The sequence below is a fragment of the Perissodus microlepis genome, chromosome 15, assembly GCF_051167445.1.
Source record: "Perissodus microlepis isolate ML-2025 ecotype Zambia chromosome 15, ASM5116744v1, whole genome shotgun sequence".
NCBI classification, from domain to species: domain Eukaryota; kingdom Metazoa; phylum Chordata; class Actinopteri; order Cichliformes; family Cichlidae; genus Perissodus; species Perissodus microlepis.
This window is the reverse complement of record NC_140475.1, coordinates 7162940-7190860: the sequence shown is the minus strand read 5'-3', so window position 1 is coordinate 7190860 and position 27921 is coordinate 7162940. Positions and strand designations below refer to the sequence as shown.

The following is a 27921-nucleotide window of genomic DNA, read 5'->3' as shown; positions in this document are numbered from 1 at the left end:
TTTACCGGCCACTGAACAAGTTTTCTTTAATAATTTGTTTCTTTGTTAAATGCTTAATTTAAGCTGCAAAAGATACATTTGACACAGATAAACATTGACCTGTTTATAACATTCATTAAGTAATGCTTCAGAATTTTTATCTGACCTTATACAACATTGTATATGGCACCAACAATCAAAACATTGTTTTGGTTTCCACCTCCTGTAGAACTGATTGTATTACAAAAAGCAAAAACAGATTTTTTTAGTAAATACAAGAAAGATACAAAAAAGTGCAATATTAAGGAGACCCTTGGCAGGTGCTCTGGCAATAATCAGCAATCAATCCCTTTGGCATTTGTGTAGCAGACGTAAATCAGTATGTGTGAGAAATTAATTCTGGTGTTCCTTTGCAAATATTATAACTCATATTCATTTGTTCATGTCGTCCCCCTTCCCCCCTCATTTTGTTCCTTAACATATCTACATCAATTAATGCCCATCTAGTAGATGGTTTGCCATGGTTTTAAACAAAGAATGAGCAGCTGCCTCAAATAAATCTAAGTGCTCATTGCCCACCATCATATTACAGCCAGAGCCAATAATGCTAACCGTCAGTTTAAAATATCTCAGCTCTGAGTAAACCACGCCAAATATTCTGCTGCTGGCTGCAAGGGTGAACAAAGACCCTGAAGATTTCTTGCTTCTTTGGTAAAAAGGTTTGTACATTAGCACGTTTGCTACCCCTTTTCTTCGTGTACTCATACAGCAAAGATTTCCAGTAAAGTGTTCTCATTACAATATTTCCCGGTTTCTGTTGTCAAACAAACATGAAATAATGACTCAAAGGCAGCCTGGTGTAATGCAAACCAGCTGCCACTCCAAAGCCTTTTTAACCTGCTGCCCAGATGTTAATACAGCTGTGACATTACCTGAGAATCAAACCAGTTAGAAAGGTGACAGCGATGTATAAAATGCTCCTTTTAAACAAGCTAAACATGAAACTTTTTTTTTCTTTAGTTGCCTCCCTCATGCCAGCTGTCCGGGCTTTTCGGGAGGGGAGAATTAAAGAGAAAAGCTCAGGAGTGTTTGAGAAGGCTCCTGCAATTTACACTTGAGGTGTATTGAAACATTAAACCATATAAAGCTATCCCAGTGGACCCCATAAGCTTGTGAAATGAGCATAATAACAACTGACATGACATGGTGAGTTGGTCCTTATCAGTGAGGTCTCAAACAATTGGTTGTGCTTTATGACAGATAATATTAAAATCTTGTTTCCTATCTATACTGGTCAAACGTATTCTCTAGATATCCAATAAAAGTCCCACCCATAAATAGTAATTTCAAAATGAACAACACATTTTCCCTGAAACCATAAACTTATCTCACAGAAGAAATTAAATAAGTTACTACTTTGTAACATCGTAGGTGCTGATCTATGAAGGTTTCTGGACTCAACGGGACTGTCTGTAAAACCTCGAAGAAGCAAATTTATGATCAAGACAAAGGAGCATCTTGACTTCCAGGGTTCGAATCACTGTTGGATTCTTCCATGTTTTTGTCTACTGGTGTGAAGCTGCAGGCTGCAGTGTCATCAAAAGACCCATAAAACTGCGGCGGCTGATCATCATTTTGTGGGATGCTGGCAGGTGATTTAGGGTTGAGTACTCTGGGAAGGTAAACCTGTTAACGTACAGCCAAGACAAAATGGATGAGCAGTGAAAACAAAAGAAAAGCGTGTTTCTTAATACTGATTTTTGTAAATTCTTAACTCTATGTGATGTGATTCATGCAATGCTGAAAGTGGTGGCCAAAGTATGACCTTGTGAAGACAGAAAGGAAAGATACAGCTTCGAAAAAACAAAACTGGAGTCAGCTTTGAACATAAGTGTAGAAACTACTAATAAAGCTCAAAGTTCACGACTTGAACAACCCTCAGGATCCACTGGGTAGACTTCCATTTTAGCTCTCTCAGGTCTATAATCCTCCAATTTTTTGTGTTATTTAAGTGCAGTTGCATTTTCTGTGGCAGCTGAAGCCAAAGTAATTCATCATTATGTTAGTCATTTCTTGTTAATGACTAACAGGACAAATGACAAATAGGGCAAATGAATGGACATGCAGGTTGACATAAGTTCAGGCCCCTCTTAAATATGCCTGAGCTTTAGTTATAATGTGGACATTTTAAAGAACAAATACAGTACCGAAGTGCTTTCGTCCATGCCCTCTCCTGGATCCTCGTCCTCGTCCTTGACCTGAGAGAGAACGCAAACACTGTGAGCACTGATTGTGCAGGACGACATAGAAACAACAGAGTACTGATCACGCACAAGAAAATACTCACCACATAGTTGAGTGGACTGAGGTACTTGAAAAAGCCAAAGCAGGTATAGCTGAGAGAGATGATGATGGTGATACACAGGACCACCAAAGTAAACAGAGATGTGGGTGCCCAGAAACCTGAAACATTGCATGCACACACAAACACAATTTCTACGGAGCCCCTCTGATGACATGGTCCAAAAAATAAATAAATAGTGGCCACAAAATACTATTTCGAGGGCACGAAATGCTAATTTGTGGGCACGAAACATTTGACCGATAACTGTGATCCTTGCCAGGCCCTTGCAGTTGGTTGACAATAAAATCTATGCCGGCGTCCAGGTCGTACTTACGTCTGTAAAGCAACTTGGCTCTCAATATCCTATTTAAATGTCTCTCCGTAATAATGGTTCCTTGCATTGCCAGGCTTTTCAAAATGCATTTGTAGCTCATTCCCAGCCTAAAATAAAACTCAATCATACTGTCTCTGTCCATGGTGTATAGGTTTAGCCTACTCTTATGCTTATGTCGCTACGCAGCTGTCCAGGAATTGTATCAATATGATGTGTGCATGTTATCTATTTCGTTGCCACAAATGCGTAATATGTTGCCACGTTATACCCAATTCGTGCCCACAAATTAGCATTTCGTGGGCACGAAGTAGAATTTTGTGGCCACAATTTATTTATTTTTTGGACCATGTCATCAGAGGGGCTCCGTAGATTTCAAATACAGGTATGGAAAACTTTAATTCATAGCTGACAGGGGGGAGGGGGGTGCCTTTGGGTTGAAATAACCGTTCAATACTGAAGACGTGAACTCAAGTAAGCATTAAGTGTGAATGTATAATTTATCATTAAAAACAGATGAGGCAAATCAATTTGTGTAATTTTCATTTTATCTTCAAAATAAGCTTGTCCTGTATTTTTGGCTGCGTTTGTCTTATCTTGAACTACAACTACGTAGAGCTAGTTTTCTGATGCTTGAAGCAGCAAGAGTTTTTTCCCAAAAATAACATTTTAAAAACTTAGCAGCAATGTCTCTCTGCAGAAATCATGACCCAGTTACTCAATAAAATATCCATAAACCTTTTTGTGAGCTCAAACTACTCAAAACAACTTAAAGAAGCCAACTAGCACCGTAGTGATAAAACTGTGACTCTCACAGCAAAACAATGTAGACAGGACATCAAAGGTTTATGAGGATTATAAATTGGCAGTTTGTATGGATATGAATTAAAATGGTATGGTATTCTACTTCTCTGTATTCTATCATCTAGTGTCTGCTGGGACAGAGTCTGCCTCTCGTGACTCTTTGATAATTTGAGAAACCCTTATGAAAAAACGATAGATTATTTCTCACCCATTCTGAGGGCAGAAAAGAAGTAAAGCCACATTAGGCAGATGATGGGTGCGCCGAGAGCTTGATTCACAGCCTCCAGGTGAACTTGGCGGTCTAGGCGAGCAGACAAGTAAACAAAGCACAGGTTGTATCTGTCCACCAAGTACTTCAGGATCATGTAGAGGAGACCTGATACAGTCAGAAAGGAGGCGATTAAAAACTGAAAAGTCAACAGACTATTAGATAATAAAGAAAAATGAATTAAAAAAAAAAAAACATCTAGTGGAGCAACACTTCTGTAGCTACTCACCGAAAGGCACTATTACAGGACAAATGATGCTGTAAGCCAGGATAACCGTAAATAAACAAAGAATCCAGCCGTACATGGCTCCGTATTCAAACTCATATGCCTGATTCTGTAACACGATGTTGACAAGTTATTCACCTTCTAAATACGAAGGGGAGAATCAGAAAGATATTCACAAACAATATATTCTCTAACAGTTGTAGATTTATGACAGAATGAAATTAGAGCAAAGTATAGTAGCTAAAGCCACTACAAACCTCTTTGACATATTTCCTTTCAGCAGCAGAGCGAGCAATCATCAAACGAATGACGTAAAGCAGTAACCCTGGCAACCGCAACAACTCCATCGCAGAGCCCACGAGGGCTGCTGCAATTACGTAGTTGACAAAAAATGCCCCTTGGTCGGGTAAAAACACACACCTGGTGTAATCAAACCAGAGACCACCAAAAGAGAAGAATAGGGCAAAACGTTAATTTTGGTAAATAAATAGTTTGTCCAGGATCATAAGAAGCTATATTTAAAAACATTTACCCATTTTGTAAGATATTACACATTGTCTAAGCATGTCAGCTTCAACCAAACCATTATAATCTCAGAAAAGCATCTAGCTGTAAATAAAACAACCAACAACCATACTTTAAATGTAAAATTTATATTCTAAATCAACGTAAAGAACAGTACAAAATAATCTTAAAAACAGGCAAGTTATTAATATGTTAGTAAAGCTTGTATTATATAATATCAAAGAAATGATGACTTAATCTCAACTCGATTAACTTTCAGGATAGCTCACTTACTCAAATCTCACTGTCCCACTGGAGAGAAATTCTTTGTCAAATAGCCAGCTGAAGAACACAGCAAGACTAAACAAAAACACAGAAAGTTAGCCAAGCTTTCTTGGCTACATGTACCGACACCATTAAACATCTCTTCACTTGGGGGAATTTTTATTTTACTAAGCAAACTACATATGAACATAAAAAGGATTTATTTCATGCAAAGCATTTACACTTGGCTGTGGCGACTGAACTTGGATAGTTTTTGGCAGCGAGTCTTATGAAATGTAGGCCAACAGTGAGTTATGGCTTCTGATACATGGAAGTGTTTGAGTTCCTCCATTTCTTGCTGTATGCGACATACTGAGAAGTAGTTTCAGTGAATAGACAATAAACCTAGTTTTTTTGTAAACTGGTGCTTATTCAAACTGGCAGTAATAAAAATTACCTGGTGAGTCCTAGCGAGGGGAGGAGGAGTACCATGAAGAGCAGAAAAAAGTACAGCTTGCGCATCATGCTCAGCTGCTCGCTGGACCTGAGACACAGATGGCAGCGGAATAAAACAAATTACCTCTGAAACCAATCAGTACACTACTGCTCTGTGTGTGTGTGTGTGTGTGTGTGTGTGTGTGTGTGTCCCCTTTCTACCTGCTCCAGTGTGCCTCTCCTAGTGTAGAATAGTACACTATTGTAGGAAGCAGGGCAGAGAAGGCCCACAGCAGGAACGTGGGGAAGAACTGACTGATGATGGGGCTCTAGGGCAAAAACCAAACAAAACAACCTTTAGACTTGCTGCAAACCTGTGATGGTTAACTGTGTTTGCATGTGCAAGTCTCACATTTAGAGCGTTGATGGGCTTGGTCACGTTGAATTTATCCATGGTGTTGATAATGATAGTGGGGGTCGTGAATAAGGTCAGCAGGATGAAAAGGAATAAATTTAGCGCTACGTAGCGCGCGTACCAGAAAAAACCCTGCACTGAGAGATTTTCCCTGTGGGTTAGGAAAAACGTGAAAAACAGAAATAACAGAAGAGTTACATACAAAGAGACACTGCAAAGAAAAGGCTGGTGTGCACCCTGAATACTTCCTCATAAATGTCTCCTGTTTCTGATGTGAACAGTATACATTAAGAATACAAATGTTGTGTGCTTGCGTGCAGCAACCCTCTAGTGAACCCTCAAAGCGGCCCGCATGCGCAAAAGAAGACCTCACACACAACGCGCTCTATTTAGACCCAGACCAAACAGTATTGTTTGACTGATGGCCCTTAATATAAAGACTTGTTTCGGACTTTACGTTTCCCAATTTTGCTTTAAGTTATAAAGTTATTTTGTCATTTACAAATGGCCTAATAATTATCCTTATTGCTGTTTTAGAGAGGAGCGGTGCTTCAAAGGATAGTTGCAGATTTCTGTCATAATCTGCAGATTATACAGTACAAATAAAATGTTCACGTTTCTCCAACATTGTCTTCCCAACAGTTTCACTAACATGTACACTGGATGGCCAGGAAGCGTTCGCAGTGTCTTATCGGGCGCTTCTCTGGCGCTGATAATTGGCATCTGTCTTGTGTCAGTGACGTAAAAGACGGATTTAATGCGACATGACCATTCAAACAGCAGTCGCTTTCTAAAACATCAGATATGTATCGGATTCAGTACCACATACGAAAGTGACCCAGATCGGATTTGAAAATATCGCATTTCTGCTGTTCACACTGTCATACCATGATCGGATATGGGTCGCATAGGGTCAAAAAAAGTCAGATTTGATGCGCTTTCGCCTGCAGTGTGAACGTAGCCTATGTGCAGAGTATAGGTTTTGATGTTAGTACAGGCAGAACTTAGATGCTCAACTTGTAAAATTCTGGGCTGACACAAATAAAGGTACTTTTGACTGCTCCCTTTTTTCTAAATGTTGCCACAGTTTGGAGTGAAAGATAATAAACCAGAGAACTTTGCTACATTCCACAAATACTAATGTTTACTAACAATTTTGCCAGAGTCAATGTATTTTTTTTTGTATTATCATTTTGTTATTGTTGCCACTTAGTCCATCTACATAGATAAATTAGTTTATGAGTAAAATTCTATGGAGTGCATGGGGAGCATACAGTGTGAAAGGTTAGTGTTTCAGATCTTACCAGTAAACATTCCTTGTATATGGTGCAAACCCAACCCGCCACTTGTTCACTTTCAGACTTTGGCTTTTGGATGACGGCTGGCGCTGCGCTCCACAACAGCTGCTCATGGTACCACACTTGACTGCATTGAAGTCTTTCAGAATTCTGCAGCAGGTAAATGATAACTTTTAGCGATTAACGTTTGCATTAGCTTTCAGAAAAATTGCCACGAGGCATTTTCCCACTAAACGTCAACAGAATAAGAAATCTGATGACAACGAAATTAAGAGATCATGGTCATCATCAGGGAAGAGGATAAACCACACAGAATATTGCTGCTTACAGAAAAACACTGACACACTTGGCATGCCAATGTTGGTAACACTGTCAAAGCATGTTGCTCTTACAAAAATAAAAATAATGGAAACAGCAGTCAATCACCAAATGAGTTACAATGCAGTTGGACCCATTACATACAAAAGTAGTACATACTGTACAGCAAGTAATGATAGTACAGATAGTAAGAACACTTAAGTCACCGTCAGTGACAACCCCAACTGTAACACTAACCCTAGGCTATTAAAATATGTATGTAATTATGCATTTTTTGTAAATTTGTTAATTTGGAAATAATCTGACACAGGGCAGAGTTAAGGTTAGGGTTAACACTTATGACTATTTGGACCTCAAAAGGTTACACTAATACTCACAATTTGGCCATGGCCTCAGTCTGTAAGGTGACAAAAGCAATCCCTAGGGGGAAGTGTGGTGCTATTTCTGCCTCTTGTCTCACCTCTTCCAGCAGTAACCTTTCTTTAGCATGGTAATGCTCTATGGCGTCAACCTGAGAAGACACAAACACAGAAAATATTATTTTAATACACGGTACACGTTTTCTGAATCAGTTTCATTTTCAGATTTAGCACTCTGCAGTGTAGATCTTTAATTATATTTCGAAGATTAAGCTAAAAGCTCACCAACTACTTTAAATGCTTTATGGATCTTGTTCTGCATAGCATTGAAACTGAACATTTAAACATATTCCCTTAAAAAAATCCTCTTTTGTCTTATCATTTTCTAATAACATTTAATTTTACGATACTGGAATACAAAGCAGCAGGTAATACATTTCTGAAAGCGCTGTAACTAGATTTAAGCAAGTGTTTCCTCCATTATTTCTTCAATATTATGTGCAAACACAATGCAAACCATCTAAACTCTACTCCTACAAAGGTTGATTATCTTGTTAATAGTGTTAAAGCCTCACTGCAAACGACTCTGGAAACTGTGGCTTAAAAAGGAAGGCAACACATCAAGGATATTTAACTCCCTGGTATAACTCACAAACAAGCACCATAAAGCAAATAACTCATAAATTAGAGAGAATATTGAGTTGTACTCACTTAAAAACACAACAAACAAACAAACAAACAAACAAACAAACAAACAAACAAACAAACAAACAAACAAACAAACAAACAAACAAACACACACAAAACCCCAACAACCTTCTATGAACAAGCACTTGATGACAGTGGGTCATCAAGTGCTTGTGGGAGTGGCAAACATCTGTTGCAACCAGACAGATGGCCAATGAGTGGTTAGAGCTCTGTTGAGCCAAACATTCCTTTAACCATTAGAACTTAGAACTGGCAACTCGAATAACTGCTGATATTTACTATGAATTTCTCTCTCACTGATCTGAGTTAACTTGAATAAATGCTTCCTCTAAACCATTAAGGTCCCTTTTAGACCACATTCTTACAAGACTGCTCAAAGTAGTTTCACCATTAATTAATGATTCATTTTTAAATATGATTCATCTATCTTTATTAAGAGATTACATACCACAGGCTTTTAAGGTGGCAGTAATTAAATCTTTACTTAAAAAGTAGTCACTTGATCCAACTGTCGTGGGTGATTATAGATTTCTAATCTTCCTTTTATCTCAGGAATTCGTAAAAGAGCAGCTGTAAAACAGATAACTGATCACTTGCAAACAAATGTTTATTTGAACAGTTTCAGTCAGGACTGAAAACTCATAACAGTACAGAAAGTCTTAGTGAAGGTTGCACATGGTCTTCTTGCATCCACCGACTGTGGATTAATTTCTGTACAGTTCCAGCGAGACTTCAGTGAAGAGTTAAACACCGTTAACTATAATATTTTACTATAGAGATTAGAACTTGCCGGAGGTATTTAAGATACTATGCTGCAGTGATTTGAATCATATCTATGTGATAGCTAGTTGATCCAAGTTGTGCATAAAACAGGGAGTCTTTTTCAGACATCAAAGTCACTCAGAGTTCCACAGGGATCTGTGCTGGGACCAATACTGTTTACATTATATGTTTCCCTTGGGTAAATGATTAAAATATTATTTAAAAAATACTGCATACATTTTCATTGCAATGCAGATGATACCCAGCTTTATTTGTTCATGATACAAATTAAGTAGTTAAAATATTATGTCTTAAAGATATAAAGACCCAAATGTCCTCTAATTTCCTACTTTCGTACACAACTGTAATTGTGAGCTGGCGCTATATACATAATACTGAACTTAAAATGGTGCAGAACTCTGATCATCTGGCATGGCTCACCTTCACACAGCTGACGCAGCAACATAAGTGGCCACACATACGGGGGGTGATGAACACACGCTGTCCTTTTTTCTGTAGGACATGCTCATAGTAGCACAGGTTTTTCCCAGCACGTATCCTGAGATGAAAAAAACCCCACAACAACAAGAACAACAAAAAGACAAACTCAAAAACCATTAAAAAAAAACACAGAAGTGATTGACACTCCTTGACAACTATGTGTACATAAAAAAAAACGGGTCACACTTCCTAATGCTTGAATTTGCATAAAAGTCGCCAATGCTCTGCTGACTGACTGCTGCTCTGCCCACTTTCTGTGAAATTAACATCAGCACAAAAGCTGTGCACCATGAGCTTCATGACATGGGTTGCCATGGCTGAGCAGCTCTTGTAGCTGTAATGTGTAGGCGGTCTGCTACTTTTGTAAAAAGTTGAATATGCTCTACAAGATAGTGTTTGAGAACATTTTGAGGTTAGAAAAACAAATGTGAAACTGTCACACATTTGAACTTACTGATAGAGTATAAAATACACACATGATTTTCTTACCTTTCCTTATCAAGGTACATGAGCTTGGTCACATTATACGCCAAGGTGACAGCACACACTTGACAGGAAGGGTATGCCTCTCTTTAAACAAACACAGTTGGTTACAATTACTTGTCTCCATGCTCAAGACAAAATGTGAACAAAACCAGAATTTCATTATAATCTTTATTATACAATTCTGTTTACTCACACAAAATGGGTCTTTACATCTTCTGCTGTTGCTTCTTTGGGGAGGGAACACACAAACAAGGTGTTTCTGGCCTAGGAAAAGAAAATCAGAAGGGGAACAACTTAACACTTCTCACAGAAAAATGCAATCCAATGTAAAAGGATAGTGGGAAACTAACATCCCAGCCATGTATTATCATAAATTTACATCAAATGGCATCCAGTCTAGTCTGAGTACTCTAGTCTACTCCAGTGCTCTGACACTCACTGTCTCTCTGCGCGTGCCCTTCATTTGTGACACGTGACGCTGCAGCAGCAGAGCTGTCAGGATCAGGTAGATAACTGCAAATACGGTGTGTAGCCATAACAGGTTGTTTCTACAAGAAAATACCAGAAGGACAGTTATTCAAAGTAGACAATAAAGACAAGAAAATACCATCCTACGGTATCAGGGTTTGTTCAAACGTCATACTTTTATAAAGCAGTTACCCCTTTTTCAGATTTCCAATAGTTGTCTCTCCAAACTTCTGTGTGTCAATATCTGAAAGAAATAAAACCTTTTTTTTAAATTAGCAAAAATATGAATAGACACATATCACAGAACAATGAATTTAACCTTTAAAAAAATGGCTTAAAAAACATGCTTAATGGTCTGTGGGTACAAATCACTCATTATGAAGTGGACAGCTCAGCTCCTGAGTTCTTGTTGCTTGACTCATGCCTGACCTTTAATCAGTACATTTTTTAACTTCAGCCATTAAGCTGATTTTTTTTTTCTTGAAACACAAGAGTGAAGGGTATACTTTGAAACTTACTCAGAAGGCCTCCAGTCATGTTGACAGGTAGTATGACACCGATGGACAAGACGGTGAGAATCACCAGCAGGTAAATCAAATGTCGCTCGTATGACAGGTAGTGAACAGCATCCATGCCACACTTGGCTTTTATCTTTTCATCACTGCGACATAAGCATACAAATACAAAATCACACCTCCCATATTCTGCCTCATTATTGAAAGGATGACAAAGTAGGTTTTTGGAGTGAAACAATGATTAAAACAGGAAAAAAAAAGAAAAACACTCACTCTATTGTGAAGATATACCGCAGCCAAGAGCAGAATCCCTGAACAAAAAGAGAGATCTGTTATTGCTCTAAAATACCCAAAGAAGACCTGCGTAAAGCCCTTCGTCACCTTTCAAAAACACGCTGAGACTAAAACCTACAAACCTTCCTACAATTGCAAGTCATGGTCACGGAATCAAAAAGGGCATAAGTGTTACCAAAGCAGATTATATTGATATCTTTGAACAACCAACATTCCAGTGGATTAAAACTGTCTGCCTACAAAGCTATTAGGTATATGCAGTCAAATGTATTAAGTGAAGCCTGTGAACCAGTTTAGGTGAGGAACTTGAGCTCACTTCATATCCCAAACACACATCCTAATTTGATGGTTTGTTTATGTTTTAGTGGTTTTCATGCATTTTCAAAAGAAGGTAGTGTTTAAAAAAACAAAACAAAACAAAACAAAAAAACCAAACAAAAAAATCTGTTTTTTGATTATTACTACATCGAGTATTAACTGAAGTCAGTTTAACTTAACAATACCATTTATCTTTATCAGTACAACCACCCGATAATGCCACTAAAAATGAGAATTAATAATGCTTTATTAATTCTCATTTTTAGTGGCATTCTTTTACATACCGTGTCATAATCTGGTTCCTCCATGTTGGACCCAGTGGATGACTTACGTCCATAGCGGCGGCGTGATGAGCCAGTGAACCTGATATACAAAGTGGCTGTGTCAAAGACTAATGCAGATTCAGTTTACAATTTCAAAATCTAGATTCTGGGTAGTATGTGCACCACATGTCCTTCTGCTTAGATTATGCTCAAACTTAACTGACCCGTCATCGTCTGCGACCAAAGCTAAACGTCCGTAGTCCCAGAACTGCTTCCTGATAATCGTGAAGATGATCAGCAGAATCTGTGGATAGCAATACAACTGACCATTTATCACTATTATGTCTTAAATTGCTCTATTAGAAGAATTTACTTTAGCTTTTAAAACATTAAAAGGAAAGAATGTATTCACAAGACAAAGAACTGAGTTTTAAAGTATTTGTAATTATGTCTCCCTTTATCAGAAGTAGATCAGAAAGGGGCAGAAACAAACCACAAAGACAACGAAGTTGATTAGCAGGACAGCTGGCACTCCTCCAAATTTGAGTCCTTTTAGGACGGTGCTCTGTGTGGAGTTGAAGCAGACAGTGCCATCGCTACGGTTTGCAGCCAGGTGGGACTCTTGCTCCCACCACAGTGATTTCATTACTGGAGTGGACCAGCTGTCTCTCTGTAGAGAATAAAAGCACTGCACGATTAAAATGAGATCTCTCATAGTCACAGAAGTGGAAGACGTATTAACTCAACTACTGATGACTTGTGGGAGTACCACCATTAAGGCTTTAAACTGTGTGATCACAAACAAATCTCAAACCAATGGTCCCTGAGTGCCGACTTTTGAACAATGATTTCCCCGATTAGCAAACCTTTGAATAAGGGATGCAACATTTTCTTTGAAATTGCAACAATCAACCACCAATTACTGCTATTATTGAGAAACATGTTACAGTAAAATAAATAAATAGTCATAATGTAATTAATTATTTAATTAAATTTTATTTTAACTTAATAATTAATTAAATTAATTATTTCATTATTTTTAATGACTGTATTTACTTTTTAGTAGTGGACATCAGGTCTTTTTAGATCACAAAAAAAAATGTAATTAATGTAATTCTACCGTTTCCATTTTTGTGTGGATTTCTGGCCAAACTTGAACGGTTAAATGAAGGAAACATATCTGAACACTGAAACACCAATAACTTCTCAGAGTCTAACTTTAAAAAAACAATTAAAATCCATTCTACACACCTAATAGTCACACAAAGCTGGGTTGTTAAGTCTTGTCACTCATGGCACAAACAATGATCGTGGATGAAAGGACAGAGGGCTGAGTGAGGCAGACAGGATTTTACTCAGAACTGTCAAAGTGGAGTCATACTTAGTGCTGTCAGGAGAGGAGCTGGAGGAGGGCCAGACAGTACTGCTGTACATACCAGCTTTTGAGGAGCATTGGCAAACTGACAACACCTGAAGTCTATTATTGAGTAATGTGTAAGCAATGGCTCTGAGGCTGTGGGATTTGGTTTATGAACTGCCAAACAGGACACTAGGGGTGGGCGGTATAAACGGTATATAGTAGAAACCATATGAACGGTACCGCGATAGCGCATGTTAATGGTGTCATCATGGTAAATGGTAAGTGGACAGATTCTTATATAGCGTTTTTCTACTCTCCCGGAGTACTCAAAGCGACAACATGCCTCATTCACCCATTAGCCACCCACACAAGCACTTCTAAACACAAGTGCAAACTAAACTACATTCACACTCCAAAGAATGCATCAGTTAGTATCTTGCCCAAGGATACTTGGCATGCAGACTGGAGGAGCCAGGGATCGAACCACCAACCTTCCGATCAGTAGCTGATCTGCTCTACCACCTGAGCAACAGCCACCCACCATCAAGCCGGTCAAAAGGGTTATGGTATGGTCAAAAGCATTGCAGCGGCTGCAAGCAATATCATCTGCAAATTATGCTGAGCGACAGTAGTAGGGAGAAGATGAAGCACGTTTTGGAATATTAGGAAAGCCAAAAACTGTGCTTCTTCCATTTCCATACCATTTATTCATTAATATTTAATGATGATGCAGTATATTAATGACTAACCTCAGTATTGTGGATGGATTATCTCAGTTGTTCTCCTGACTGAAGTTTGGTCCATTTACAGCATCCTGCCATGTGATTGCATTTGTCCCTAAACATCAGGAACACTCTGGTTAACTTTTATCGAATGGAAAAAGGTTAGCGTTCATCATCCAGCTTCACTGTGTTTATGTTATGCTAACATAAATGTGTTGCTAGTGATCACGTAGCACATCATTATATACCAGCTAGCCCAACTTAGTAACCCTAAAAAAGACACTGCTGTTTAGTTTTCTGTCTTCATTTACGTTGGAAGTGATAGCAGAGCTGTACGTTTGAATTCTTTCAGAAATATCTCAGTCAGAACATGGTGTATCATGTTTAGGTGGAAACTAGTGAGCTAACTTCCTGCTAACTTCTAACTCCGTTAAATTTAATAAATTCTGTTTTCATGGATGCCTGGATGTTAAACTTAATTGTTACACTGAACATTTTATTATAGATGAAATAATTTAGACAGTTTTTAACTCTCAGTGATGCCGCAGTGTTCGTTCGCTTGGAACCTGAAGCCAACAGAGTTTTAAACCCAGAATACTCCGCGAGCTCCTGACTATGGTAACTGTAATGCTCCGACAATCCATCAAGCGGTGCAGCTTGTTAGCTTAACAAAGTCACTCTAAAACATTTTTTGACACTGTCGATTTTTGAGAAAATTAAAGGATTTTAAGTGCGCCTTACGGTATACAGAAGAAAAGAATATATCGCAACATATATTGTTACCGCACATGCTTCAAATTATACCATGGATTTTAGGCCATATCACCCAGCCCTACAGGACACGTATGGTTTCAGCTGATTGAGGAAGGCTTGTGGCATTCTGTTTAAGGAAGTATCCCCTTAAGAGGGACATCAAGATCATGGGTTATCCTGATGGACTTCCTAATTTTGAATCTGTCTCGACTTAATGAGCTGGCTATAACTAGGACCCATTACATTCAGATACTAGGTTGTCTAAGTCAAGCTGTGAACACAGATATGCTGAAGAATTTTTTCAATTTTAATTCTACCTTCAGAGATGACCCTTCCCCTCTCTGGTTTGCCTAGTTTCTGTTTGATTTAGATCAGAGGACTACCTGTCTTGTTGGTTGTGGGCAGAGTTGTCCTGTTTTCATGTTTCATGCTAAAAAACAATTTCAAATCAATTTCAGTACCATTTAAAATGAATTGATAAATACAGGAGATGTACAGTTTCATGCACTTTTAACATATATATAAATATTATAAAAATCAACAGGGTAAAAGAAGAAAATCTGTACCCTGCCTTCTGCTTCCTGAAGTATGGCCACAGGTTTAAGTCCTGCCGTCCACTTTTGTTTTGGAAGTGGTAAAATTACTGTACATTTCAGAAATCCTACTAAGTCAAAGATAAGACTCTAAAATTGAGGAAACTATTTAATATTTTTTAAGCAAAAGAGTCATAATATTAGCAAGAGCAAGGATCACTTAGCCTCCTTTGGGGCCATAAAATGTGGAAGCTGCAAATTCCCCATCATTTTGAAATGAAAGTTAATGTTCTCTCTTAGCCCAACCCCCACAAAAGTGGCAGCACAATTAAAAACAATTTACAAGATGTCCTCTTGACAGTGCAGCAGGACTCAGACTGCATAAATGGTGTTTGATGTAAAAGTCTTAGATTTGTCCAGCCTGAGTAAAAGGAGGATATATGCTGGAAAAGCTGAAACCAGCAAATGTTTGCTAATAATCTAGCCATTTTCTTCTGCTCATCCAATTCAAGGTTTCAGTAGTATTTAAGCCTATGCCAGCTGTCACAGATATTGGTAAGGGTCTGTCACATGGGTGAGACAGACAGCGATTTATGATCACATTCATGCCAAGAGCCAGCTCAGAAGCACCAACCTAAGAGGCATGTGTTTAGACTGTGGGAGAAAGCTGTAGTACCCAGTAAGAACCTTGCTATGAAGCACTACATTAGTTGCTATTTGACTTAATGACCTAATTAGTTAATTGATTATCAGAGTTTTAAGTGAGCAACAGCAAACAAATAGGCCGTAGCGTTTCACAACTCTGCAACTTTCAGCATTTCAAAAGCAAGTTTCAAGTCTTGCGGCTCTAGATTAAATCAGAGGATATCCCAGATTAGGACACTTGAACCGTGTTGCGATAATCAATTTTTGCTGTCTGTGCATGCAGTGGCAGCTGCTAGTTATAACTCCGAGAAAAGCACTACGGAGATCTTATAACAGAAGTAAAAGTAGTAAGAGTGTAGTGTAGTAAATGCATAACTTTTGTATATCCAGCAGGCTCGTCTCTGTAGCTTGTTCATATTAGATACAGTTGAATCTATCAACTGTTGTTAGGTAGGTGGTATTTTATACAATTACTTGTTCGTACTATGTGACTTTTTAGACTGAGAAACGAAGTACATGTGCGTTCCCCTCTGCTTGATTAACACTTGACAGCTTCCTGTAGTGTACTGCAGTCTGCTTTCTGAAATGCATGCAGAAACCTGATAAGGTCTGTGGCTTTTTTTTTTTTGTCGTGTGAAGTAATGCTGGTGATGTGTCATTTAGCCACTTAGCTCCATGTTAACTAACATTCATCTCTAGTGAGCCACCTTCACTGAAATAGATGCGCCACGCTGAGTCACGCGGATCAAAACTGCACTATAGGCCACGAGATAAGAACTTTACTCAACGCTAGCACAAAAAAAATTTAAGAGTAACAACATTCACAGTACAAAAGCGGGACAACGTTGTTTAGTCTTAATCTGACTGAGACATTTCTACAAGTAACACAAGGTGAAACAAGTGTCTCTGAAACAGCTGTTTGACAGTTTGACTGAACGCACACAAAGAGGCTGTTGTTAAACTTAAGTAAAATACCCAAGCTCAAAATTAAACAAACGCGTAGTGTAAACTGGTTAACCGAAGCAATGGTTAGAAATAGTTAAAGAACGAAAGAGTTAGCTAGTGCTAATAAGGTAAACAAAACTTTGCTTACCTACTCCAAGTCACGAAGCTACGTCAACATCCGCTAAACAACTTGACTAACTTGCTCAGACAGGGTGTAGGCGTGGTTTCCAGATTATCCGCAAAGGTTTGTGCTGAGTAGCCTTACCGGTATGTCAATGTTTTGTTTTTTTTTTCGTTTTATTTTGTGTGGAACAAAACTTCCTTCTACTTTAAATAACTGAAGTCTGGTAAAACTTCGCCCCCCTCCCGTCTCTGCCCTCCTTTAATGAACTGAGTATGCGCAGACGCAGCAGAAGCTTTCTTGCGCTCGGGGTCCTGTCATTCCTTCAAACTCTGCAGGGAAGCAAGTAGTAGACAGGAAGATCCGCTTACTGCAGACTTTCAAACCACATGCGTAAATATCTGGAGGGACTACATTTTTGAAAATATCTGAACTGGTGAAACATGACAGTAATGTGAGAAAGCAATGGCACAGAGAAAGTGAAAACACCCCCTAAAACTGGGAAGTATTTATACCACGTCTTTTAGTATTGACTAATGGTAACATTAGTTTTTGAACCGTGATTCAGAAAACAGCATGCATAGGTAATGAGGTTTAAGTTGACAAAGTTTAAAGTTGTACAGAAGACACCTCTGCTGGGAGTACAAAAATGTTGTTTTTTTGTTTCTTTTTCTTGATTATCTGTCACAAACTAACATGTCATTCCTATAAAGTTAATCTTTATTGTATTGGATTGTATCATTGGCATAACTAAAAATATCAATTTGTGAAAACACAATACACTCTAATCTAAAGCTGACAAAACTTGCATAAGTAAGGACTCTGCAACACTGGGTGTGTAGTGCGTTGTGCTTGAGAGTAGTGGCACTGTGTACACTGAGACTCCCTATCAATCAAAAGCTGGCAGTCTTGCCAATAAGTTTAAAAACTGGAATGAAGGAAACAACCTGCTGTAGTTATGTCTGTAAAAGCTGTACCTCCGTCTTACTGTTAACTCTTATCTTTTTTTTCTTTTATGTGGAACAAACCTTCCTGCTATTTTTAATATCTGAAGAATGACAGAAGTCCTGTCACACCTTTAAAAACCTGCAGAGAAGCAGGTAGGAGACTGGAAAATCCACCCTGTGCAGACTTTCAACTGACATGACTCTATTTAAGGCCTTACAATTGTGTGAATGCTAGTGTAAGCAAATGTGGGAAAGAAATGGCACAAAGAAAGTGATAATAGTCTCAAAAACTGGGAGGTACATAGAGTGAGTTGGTTTGTATGAATGGTTATTAACATTAGTTTGTGAACAATATTGCTGATTGAAATACACAGCATGGCTACTTAGTTTGTGTAAAACGTAGCACAGCTCCAACATTACGACAAGTAAATTTAAATTGGCAGCCTGTTATAATTCTATTTCACTTTTAATTTAAGTATTTTCATTGTCATTGTTATGCAAACATGTGCTGCACTGTTTGAAATAACTAGTTTGCTTTGAACATGACGCCTCAGTGTGTCCGCGGGATATTGTACTGTAAGTCACTTTTGCAATTGTAATTATAATGTATCTAAAGCTCTACTTCAGGTTTTTCACACTAGAATTGAAACTGTGCTCAGGCCACAAACAACAACCACTTCTTCAAACTCACATCATACACATCATATTTCTCTACAGACTGCATGCTTATCCTTTTATACAGTTTATGTTGCTAATACAAAGTTATTCACAAGAGAATAATGCTCAAGTTTGATATTCGACGAGTAACAAAAGCAGAGAACAACAGGACTGTGGCATCTTATAAAGAAGAAGATACTTTCCGCTCCTCATTTATTCACAAGCGGTCACCACAGCAAGTAGCTCCACGTGCGTGATTTGGCAGATTTTTTTTTACATCAGATGACTTTTGTGACACGACTTCTGTCAGATGCTCCATGTTCCAGTTTTCATGTTGACATAGTGATTTAAATAAGTAAAGCAGTGCCTTTTAACAGTGAAATCATATGTAATAAAAAGAATAAATCTGACTTTCCTTCTTCCATTTTGTACTTTGCACTTGGATTTAGTTATCAGAAAAAACTTGTAATTGTTATATTGTCAGAATCAATCAAGAGACATGTAGTGAAACTGACATTCAGTGCACTGGATAGATGCAAGAATGTTACTGATAACCTGATACTTCTGTTTAACTTCCTCTTTCATATGTGTGACAGTAGCATAAGGTTGCTCCTTAACCCATTAAAAAAAATGAACTTTGATCTTCGAGAATTTTATCTCTTCTTCATTAGGACCACTTGTTCAACTGCTTGTTAAGAGAAATATCTAATCAGCCAATCACATTGCAGCATCTCAGAGCATTTAGGCAAGTAGGCATGGTTAAGATAGCCGAGCAACAAAATGGGAAAGAAATGGCATAATTGTTGGTGCCAGATGGGATGGTCTGAGTATTTCGAAACTACTGATTTACTGGGAATTTACCACACAACTATCTCTAGTGTTTATAGAGTATGGTCTGAAACAGAGAAAATATCCAGTGAGCAACAGTTCTCTGGCTTTTTTATGTAAGAGGAGAATGACTCTCTCCACTCATAGGAAGGGAACACTAACTCAAATAGCCACTTGTTACAATTGAGGTATGCAGAAGAGCATCTCTAAATGTTCAACACATTGAACCACTGAACAAATAAGCTATATGAGCAGAAAACCACACCATGGCTCAGTTTTCTCATTTTTGCTGTCAGCTAGGAGGAGAAAACTGAGGTTACAATTCACACAGGCTCACCAAAACTGATGAAGATTGGGAAAACGTTGCCTGGTCTGATAAGTCTCTATTTCTACTGTAACATGCAAGTGATAGGATCACAATTTGGTGCGAACAACATGAAAAAACAGCTCCATCGGGCCGCTGCTCCTGCTGGTATTATAATGTGTAGATGATATTTTCTCTTGCACATTTTGGGCCCTTTGGTACCAATTGAGGATCATTAAAAACCACAGACTACTTGAGTATTATACCTGACCATGTCCATTAATTTATGATCATCTTCTGACTACTTTCAGCAGGATAAAGCACCATATCAGAAGCCTTAAACTTTGTCAGACTGGTTCACTGTACTTAACAAAGAGTGTTTTGTACTCAAATGGCATCCAAGGTCAAGAGATTTCAATCAAGTGGAACAGGAAATTCACATCATGATATTTTACAAACAAAGCTGCAGCAACTGTGTGATGATTACTCATGATGATGATGGTTAGCACCATTGGCTCACAGTAGAAAAGTCCACTGTTAAAATCCAGGCCGGGGACTTTCTGTGTGGAAACTGTGCTTGAGTTGTCCCTCGGTACTCATGCTTCCTCTCACAATCCAAACATGCATAGGGTGGTTAGGTTGATTCTAAATTGTCCATAGGTGTGAATGTGAGCATGAACATTTGTTTGCCTTTCTTTGTTAGCTCTCCAACAGATCGGCAGCCTGTACAGGTTTCACCCAACCTCTTCCCCCGTGGCATCTGGGACTGATTGTGTACGTGGAAGAAAATGGATGGACAGCATTTTGATGTGTAAATACACACTTTTAAATCCTCAAAGAGACTGCTAACAGCAGCATTGATGTGAATGTAGTTAAGTAAAAGTATTAGATGTAGTGGAGTATCAAAAAGCACATAAATCTATAAATTAAGGTTAAACGAACTTAGATACTTTCTATGCTTGGATATTTTGTAGCCTTATTTATTTTTAGTAGCACATTTTCACTTGTATTAATATAATGCTATTTTTTTTACATATTCTTCTTGTGTTCTTTTGTAACAGAACAATTTGGGGTTTTGTTGAGGCAATAAAATCAGAAAAGCAGCCAAGAGAGACCAGGAAATGCATGCAGTGCAGAGGTGTGTGCAACAAATCTTGTTTAACCTGGTTAAAGATCACAGTCAAAGTCACAAACAAGTGTTACAGATAAGACACAAGTTAAGAATTTGGCACCAGAGCCCTCTTACTTCTTTTTCTTACTTTAGCATCTATAGAATTATTTTTAAGCCTCTTGGGGAAATACCTAGCATTGTCTTGCTAAGTATAGTAGGATAGTATGTCAGTATTACATAACAGCACTGCCAACAGATTGGTTTACTGAACTGTAAGCCAAATTATCTTTATACACAGTGGATATGAGTAATGTCAATACAACACCTGTCCAAATACTTCATATCTTTTTTTTAAACCACACTGAAACTTATCAGAATAATTACCTGGAAGTAGCAATAACATTGTCACATTCCATGTCTTGAAGTGACATCAAACCCCATGTGACCATAAAAAGCCCCCCCCCCCCCAAAAAAAAAAAAAGATAAGCAGTATTTCAAGTTAAGGAGGTTTATCCACAGCTCTGTCTTCTGCAAACACACTGAAGGGATACACACAAGTGATTTTTCAGAGCACGTTTTTGGAGATTTTTCGAAGAAGATTTCTACTAACAAGACAGACAGCTGGAGGAAGATGAAACATTCTTTCAGCTTCTGCATCTTTTTTGTAGTTTTATCACACCATGGTACCAAATCCTTCGAACAGGCCACAGCAGAAGGCGACATCATTATTGGAGGATTGTTTCCGATTCACGAAAGCGTTAATGTCACTGTGAATTATGATGGCAGTGAAAACCAGATATGTGACAGGTGCTGTTACTCTTTAGCAATGAGTGTCAAAGTGTGTATTAAATTAGGGTATATTTGTATATAACATATCTGGTTGTGTCATGCAGGTTTAGCACGGCTAACGTGGTCCAGTCTCTGATGATGGTGCAGGCGCTGGAGGAGATAAATCAGAAGCAAGAGTTGGGGAACCTCACCTTGGGATATCTTATACTTGACTCCTGTGGAGACGTTACTACCTCCCTGAGAAAAATCCCGTCCTTTATGAGGGGAAACTGTGAGTACTCTGAGGGGAAAAAAAGTGAAAAATATGAGAATTTTCTGGCTAGTCAGTTTGATTAATTCCTTTGTCCTAATTGTAGTTTCATAAAAGTAATATTATGTACATGCTGAAAAGCTACACTTAGTCAAATTTACACCTAAATAAAGATTTTTGCCCACAGTTTAGGTAAATGTAATTGTTTGTAATCCTACTGTCTTAACATAAGTTAATGTAAATGCCAGTAATTGTGTCACTGAATACATTTTTGCAGGTAACACTAGTGCACAGCAGTCTTCCCCTGTCCTTGCTGTCATTGGTGGTTACTACTCAGAGATAGCCATAGCAGTTACAAGGCTACTCAACCTGGAATATATACCCGAGGTATGACTGACTATTTGGGTCTATTATGATTATGATGATGATGATGATTAGTAGTAGTAGTAGTAGTAGTAGTAGTAGTAGTTATCACTGAATGTAAAGTCTATTATTCAAACAGCAGCAGCTATTATTCAGAGAATGGATGAAATGACCTGATATACCTTTCCATTCTGTACTCAGCTAACAAGCTGTGATAATACAGTGCTTAATTTTTTCAAACTTATTGTAAAACATAACCATAAATAGCCTTGCACTGTAAAAGAATGAATGCAGGCAGAATATGAAAATCATGTTTCACTTGTCCAAACAATGTTTTGTGATTATTTCCACAGATAAGTTATGGTGCAACCTCTGGCCTTCTAAGTGATAAAACCCGTTTTCCAAGCTTTATGAGGACTGTACCACAAGATAATCACCAAGCTCGTGCCATCTCCGAGATTCTTGATAATAATGGATGGACTTGGGTTGGTGTGCTGACAACCGATAGTGAATATGCTCGCTATATAACTGAGCGGCTCTGGTACTATACAAACCAAAAAGGCATCTGCTTCGCCTTCACCTCTGTTCTTCCAGATAATTTAAATGATTATTTGCTGGGAAAGAGCATTGAGTCTACAGTCAAAACCATCATAGATAATGAAAACGTCAGTGTCATTGTGTCCTTCGCTAAACCTGACCATATGATGTATATTTTTCAAAAACTTCTCAATGATCCTCAAGGAACAAGGAGAATTTGGTTGGCCAGTGATATTTGGTCACAATCACCTGAAATACTGAATACAAAAAAACATACTTTGAGTGACATAGGAACAATCATTGGGATCACTTTTAAATCTGGAAACACAACCAAGTTGAAGCGATATCTTGATGACCTTGATGAAAATCCAAACCACCACAACAACAACCCATTCTTGTCTACATTTTTAAAGCAGCATGGGTCGACTTCATCAGAGAAGTTAAAGACTATGATATATCCATCTGCTGTGTTCAGTATAGAACTGGCGGTTAAAGCAATAGCTCAGGCTGTTGAAGACCTCTGCACTGACAGAGACTGCAAGACAAAACGCCCATCCCCATTGGAGGTAAATGCACACACACACACACACACACACACACACACACACACACACACACACACACACACACACACACTCTCTCTCTCTCTCTCTCTCTCGCTCTCTCTCTCTCTCTCTCTCTCTCTATATATATATATATATATATATATATATATATATGAGACAGAGATCTCAGATCTCAAAACCAACCAGCTTATCTACACCATGGCAGCAGTGATCACTGAGATGCTTGGCACAAGATGGGTGGAAAATGAACAGCACAAGGAGCAGTACCCTCCATGGAGAAGGAGACTAGAGGCCAAGATGCAGGACTGCAGAAAGGTGATAATGAAGAAAGGGGTGCCTAAAATTGCAGCAAGCTGTGCATACCTAAGGCCTTAAAAACTTAAAGGCGAAGACTCACAGCCTTGTCAATAAAGCAAATGGAAGGCCACAACCCAAAAAAGGCTCAGTGGCTAGTTGATTTAAGAGCAAACCACATCTCCCTGAACAGGATCCAGTGACCATCACAGATGCAGACATCTAAAAAAGGGTCCCTAGTATGAAGAGTTGAACAGCACCAGCGCCTGACATGATTCATGCCTACTGGCTAAAGAAGCTGACTGCACTTCACGAGCATCTGGCAGCATAAATGAACCAGCTGCCAATAGACGAGAGACACCTGGAATGGCTAAACGAAGGCTTGGACAGTAGAGGGGACCTGTCCCATGCAACTACCAGCCAATAAGACAAGACCATACTCACCAAGCTGTGCACTGCCTGGATGCCATGCCATGGATCCTGAAAAGTCTGGATTAAGACCTGATGAAGTAAGACCTTCATCAGGAATACAATGTGGATGGGGGAAACAACACTAGAGACCAACTTCAAGCCAAGAGCACAAGTTTTCATCAAGTCTCCACTGCTGTTCTGCATGGGCCTGAACCCCCTCAGTGAGATCATTAAAAAGACTGGCTATGGATTCCGACTATGGAATGGAGTAGTCAATAGCCACCTCTTCTACATGGATAACATCAAGCTGTATGCCAGTAGTGAACGAGACATCAGTTCACTGATCCACACCACTTGATCTACAGCAATAATATCAACGAAGCTTTAGGAGATATAGCTCCTCTCTCAGCTGGGCCAGTGACCTCCACACTGGGTGAGTGGCTTTGGCAGATTCCAGGAACAACATCTGAGATCTCTGTCCAGAGAAATGCAGTCCTAGAAACAGCAAAGATATTGCACAGAATCCTCAAGAACCCTAAAGCTCCCTCCACAGAACTCTCAAGCTGGAGCTTCAAGAAAAAAAAAGATTGCAGGAGAAATGGGGTATATATAGTAGTTCTACCAGCCTTCACTCCCCATGTGTATCAGTCAGCCTTGGCCACTCATGATCCTGTCACTGGTTCTATTGTTGGACTACTTTTGATAGATACTGACTACTGCAGACCACGAAAAACCCACAAGAGCTGACGTTTTGGAGATTTTCTGACCCAGTCGGCTAGCCAATTTTTCTTGCTTTTAATACATCAACTTTGAGGACAAAATATTCACATGCTCCCTAATACATCCCACCCACCAATAGGTCCTATGATGAAAAGACATGTCTCTGGTCATAATGTTGTACCTAATCTGTGTGTATGATGTTTTGTCCTGTCCACTTTAGATACATTATTTTTAATCAATATTTTCACACACACTGCAATTTCAGTTACGAGGGGCCCTATGGAAGGCAAAGTTCAACATGGATGGGAAAAACTATTCATTTGATCCCCATGGTGACCTCAACACTGAATACGATATTGTCCTATGGAAGCAGACTTCAGAGTCTCTAGATGTAAATGACATTGTAGCTCGCTACATTATATTGCAAAATAGCCTGACGTTCATCTCGCAGGAAACAAAACATGCTTTCTACATTTACATTGTAAGTAATAACTTGCCCTCCACTGTCAAATTATTTTATTCTTCTTCCATTCATTCATTGTTTTTATTTTTAGATATTCACATTATCTACAGTCAGTGTTGGCAGGATTAATATATTGTTGGACTCATTGGTGGTTCATTCATAAGCCATGTTGAATTGATATTTAAAAAAATATTTAAGATGTGTAGAAGATGAATCTCACCAATTCTGGTGATTCACTAAATATTACTCTAATGCTATGCTGATATTGATATTTCATATTTAAAGAAATCACTGTTGATTACCATAGCATTTGATACAGACTTTGGGTTAAACTATTAACTTTTGCACTGTCAAAGGTCACAATTTGTCTCTCTACTGATTTTGTGAATGAAATTAAAGGCAATCTGATCATACTTAGTTGTGCTAATATTGGCATACTAAAATGATAACCTAAGTATTTGAAAATTACCATTATCATCAGCAAGAACATAGGTTTGTTTTATTTGTCATATATTTATCAATGTCAATACTCAATTTAAGGAGTTTTTCTTGAAAACTGAATGACTGTGTGTCCTGGATTAGCTCCTCAGTTTCTTTCTTACTTTCCTTCCTTCTCTTTTTCTTGTTCTTGTGTTGTTTAAGAAGCAGTTAGCATATAAAAACTTGTGTGTTAGAATAAAGAGAGTACACTATACAGACTGTAAAAAATTGACTGGCATAATCATGATTCTTTCTTTTCTCAGGGAAACGTGACTTCCAGGTGCACAGACAGCTGTCAGCCTGGCTACAGTAAGACTTCAGTTTCGGGCCAGCCTCGTTGCTGCTATCAGTGTGAACCCTGTGCTGAGAACACCTTTTCCAATACCACTGGTATGTATTATAAAAAAACAGTAAACTCCATTTGTATCAGTTAACTATAAAATTACATAAAAGCCAAAATAAGTGTTTTAAAATGCTTATATTGCAGTCTTTTGCACTGACAGTTCAAGGAGCTTGAATCCAACTTACATATTCTAATGATCTTGTTTTCTTTCTTTTCAGATTCGGAGAAGTGTAATCCTTGTGAAAAAAACTATTACTCCCTAAAAGGCAGTTCAAAGTGTTTGCCAAGAAAAATTGATTTTCTGAAATGGGGTGATGTATATCTTATTGTGCTGCTGTCTTTTACTTCTTTAGGAGCAGTGCTTACCATTGTTGTTGGGATCATCTTCCTTGCACACTGGAATACCCCTGTTGTGCGCTCATCTGTTGGCCCAATCAGCATCCTTCTCCTCCTTTCCCTTATGATCACATTTACTAGTGTTATATTATTTGGTGGTCCACCCAATAGCTATCAGTGTCAAGCACGGCAGGTGGTGTTTGGCTTGAGTTTTACCTTGTGTGTCTCCTGCATCATGGTCAAGTCCTTTAAGATCGTCTTAGCCTTTGAGTTTGACCCGGTCATTCAAAGTGTGCTGAAGAAGCTCTACAAGCCTTACCTCATTATTGCAGTCTGCATGGCAGGTCAAGTGGTTATTGTTACAACGTGGCTTATACACAGTCCTCCAACTGCTGACTCAGAGATCACACAGAACAACATGAAACTGATGTTTTGTAATGAGAAATTAATTCCTGCATTTGGAGCCATGCTAGTCTATATTGGCCTTTTGGCTCTCATCTGCTTTGGTGTTGCTTTTAAGGGACGAAAGTTGCCTGACTGTTACAATGATGCAAAGTTCATCACTTTTGCAATGCTCATTTACTTCATCTCCTGGATCATGTTTGGTCCGGTCTATGTCAATGTCACAGGCAAGTACATTCCAGCAGTGGAGATGGTCGTTATCCTCATCTCAGCCTACGGCATCTTGTTTTGTCAGTTCTTCACAAAGTGCTACATTATTCTGTGTAAGAAGGAAGCAAACACAGAGAAATCATTCCGCCGGGATATTAGGAATTATTCCAGGGATCACAAAGGCAGTGAGGATGAGCTGTCATCTAAGGGAATTGAAAACCCTACTTTATCTTTATCTTTGGAGTCATTCCCAAATTCCCAATTTTCAGACTCAATCACTGATTGGAGTTCCACCAGGCAGCCTAGTGATTCCTCAAACTCTCTCTCCCCAGTCTCGAACCCACAGCAAAACATACTTCAGAACAACCTAAATTCCTCTAACACCCTAAAGAGAATTTCAAGCTTGCCAACATCACTAATAAAATAATTCACAATTATTAAGAAGGCAACATAATGTTTAGAATTGCAGCACAAAGTGGAATAAATATGAAAGTCTGTGCATTTTTAGGACTGCCACTAACATTTTAAGTAATGGATAATAAGCACATTATTTTCTGATTCATTCAATTAGTTTGTGTCTTAAAATGTGTAATTTCCAACAAATTGTAATGTGTTTGGTCCACACTGTTGATGTAAAAATCCCCAAAACTGATAATATTTAGTTGATTTCAACAATTTTAGGAATTGACAGCATTCTGCATCTTTAAGTAGATGGATTGACTGGTTCGCAGGAGGATGCTTGCAAAGCCACTACAGACTGTCTATCCATTCATCCATTCTCTTCTGCTTATCCTCATCAGGGCCGCGGGGTGTGCTACTACAGGGTACACCCCGTACAGGTCACCACCCAGATGCAGTGCTAACACATAGACACAACCACTTACATTCACACCTGTGGACAATTTAGATTCACCAGTCGGGCTTGCTCAGAGTGGTATGGCTGTAAGCTTACAGACTGTTTGTTATTCTTC

General features: G+C 38.6%; 2 protein-coding genes across 3 annotated transcripts; one reads left to right on the top strand and one right to left on the bottom strand.

Moving 5' to 3' along the window:
• On the bottom strand, positions 1–17256 carry tmem63a (transmembrane protein 63A). 2 transcript variants are annotated; one of them, XM_084953530.1, is made up of 24 exons: positions 16967–17256; positions 13970–14057; positions 12354–12530; positions 12085–12164; positions 11882–11960; positions 11259–11296; positions 10989–11131; positions 10663–10714; positions 10442–10550; positions 10196–10266; positions 10006–10086; positions 9457–9574; positions 7564–7697; positions 6875–7018; positions 5568–5721; positions 5378–5484; positions 5178–5264; positions 4751–4816; positions 4210–4372; positions 3956–4061; positions 3667–3834; positions 2327–2442; positions 2187–2237; positions 1–1665 (listed from the first exon to the last, which is right to left on the bottom strand). In XM_084953530.1, the coding sequence occupies exons 3-24, from the start codon at positions 12504–12506 to the stop codon at positions 1480–1482; spliced, it is 2406 nt and encodes an 801-aa protein (XP_084809656.1). In that variant the 5' UTR covers positions 12507–12530; positions 13970–14057; positions 16967–17256; the 3' UTR covers positions 1–1479. The 2 variants fall into 2 exon arrangements, with proteins under 2 accessions (XP_084809656.1, XP_084809657.1); XM_084953531.1 differs by having other exon boundaries at positions 16971–17256.
• On the top strand, positions 13489–27826 carry LOC146371555 (G-protein coupled receptor family C group 6 member A-like). The gene is made up of 7 exons (XM_084953339.1): positions 13489–13498; positions 21455–21593; positions 21680–21846; positions 22103–22212; positions 22542–23291; positions 25923–26049; positions 26221–27826. Exons 1-7 carry the CDS (start codon positions 13489–13491, stop codon positions 27375–27377), a joined length of 2460 nt encoding a protein of 819 aa, XP_084809465.1. The 3' UTR covers positions 27378–27826.
• The last annotated feature ends 95 nt before the right edge of the window (positions 27827–27921 follow it).

Excerpts from the sequence above, each read along its gene's own strand:
- tmem63a (XM_084953530.1), bottom strand. The coding sequence starts at position 12,506 with ATGAAATCACTGTGGTGGGAGCAAGAGTCCCACCTGGCTGCAAACCGT. Across the intron at positions 2,443-3,666 it reads CTTTTCTGCCCTCAGAATGG|GTTTCTGGGCACCCACATCT; the intron begins GTGAGAAATAAT and ends GCAATGTTTCAG. Across the intron at positions 2,238-2,326 it reads TCAGTCCACTCAACTATGTG|GTCAAGGACGAGGACGAGGA; the intron begins GTGAGTATTTTC and ends GTTCTCTCTCAG.
- LOC146371555 (XM_084953339.1), top strand. Across the intron at positions 21,594-21,679 it reads GAAAACCAGATATGTGACAG|GTTTAGCACGGCTAACGTGG; the intron begins GTGCTGTTACTC and ends TGTGTCATGCAG. Across the intron at positions 26,050-26,220 it reads CACCTTTTCCAATACCACTG|ATTCGGAGAAGTGTAATCCT; the intron begins GTATGTATTATA and ends CTTTCTTTTCAG.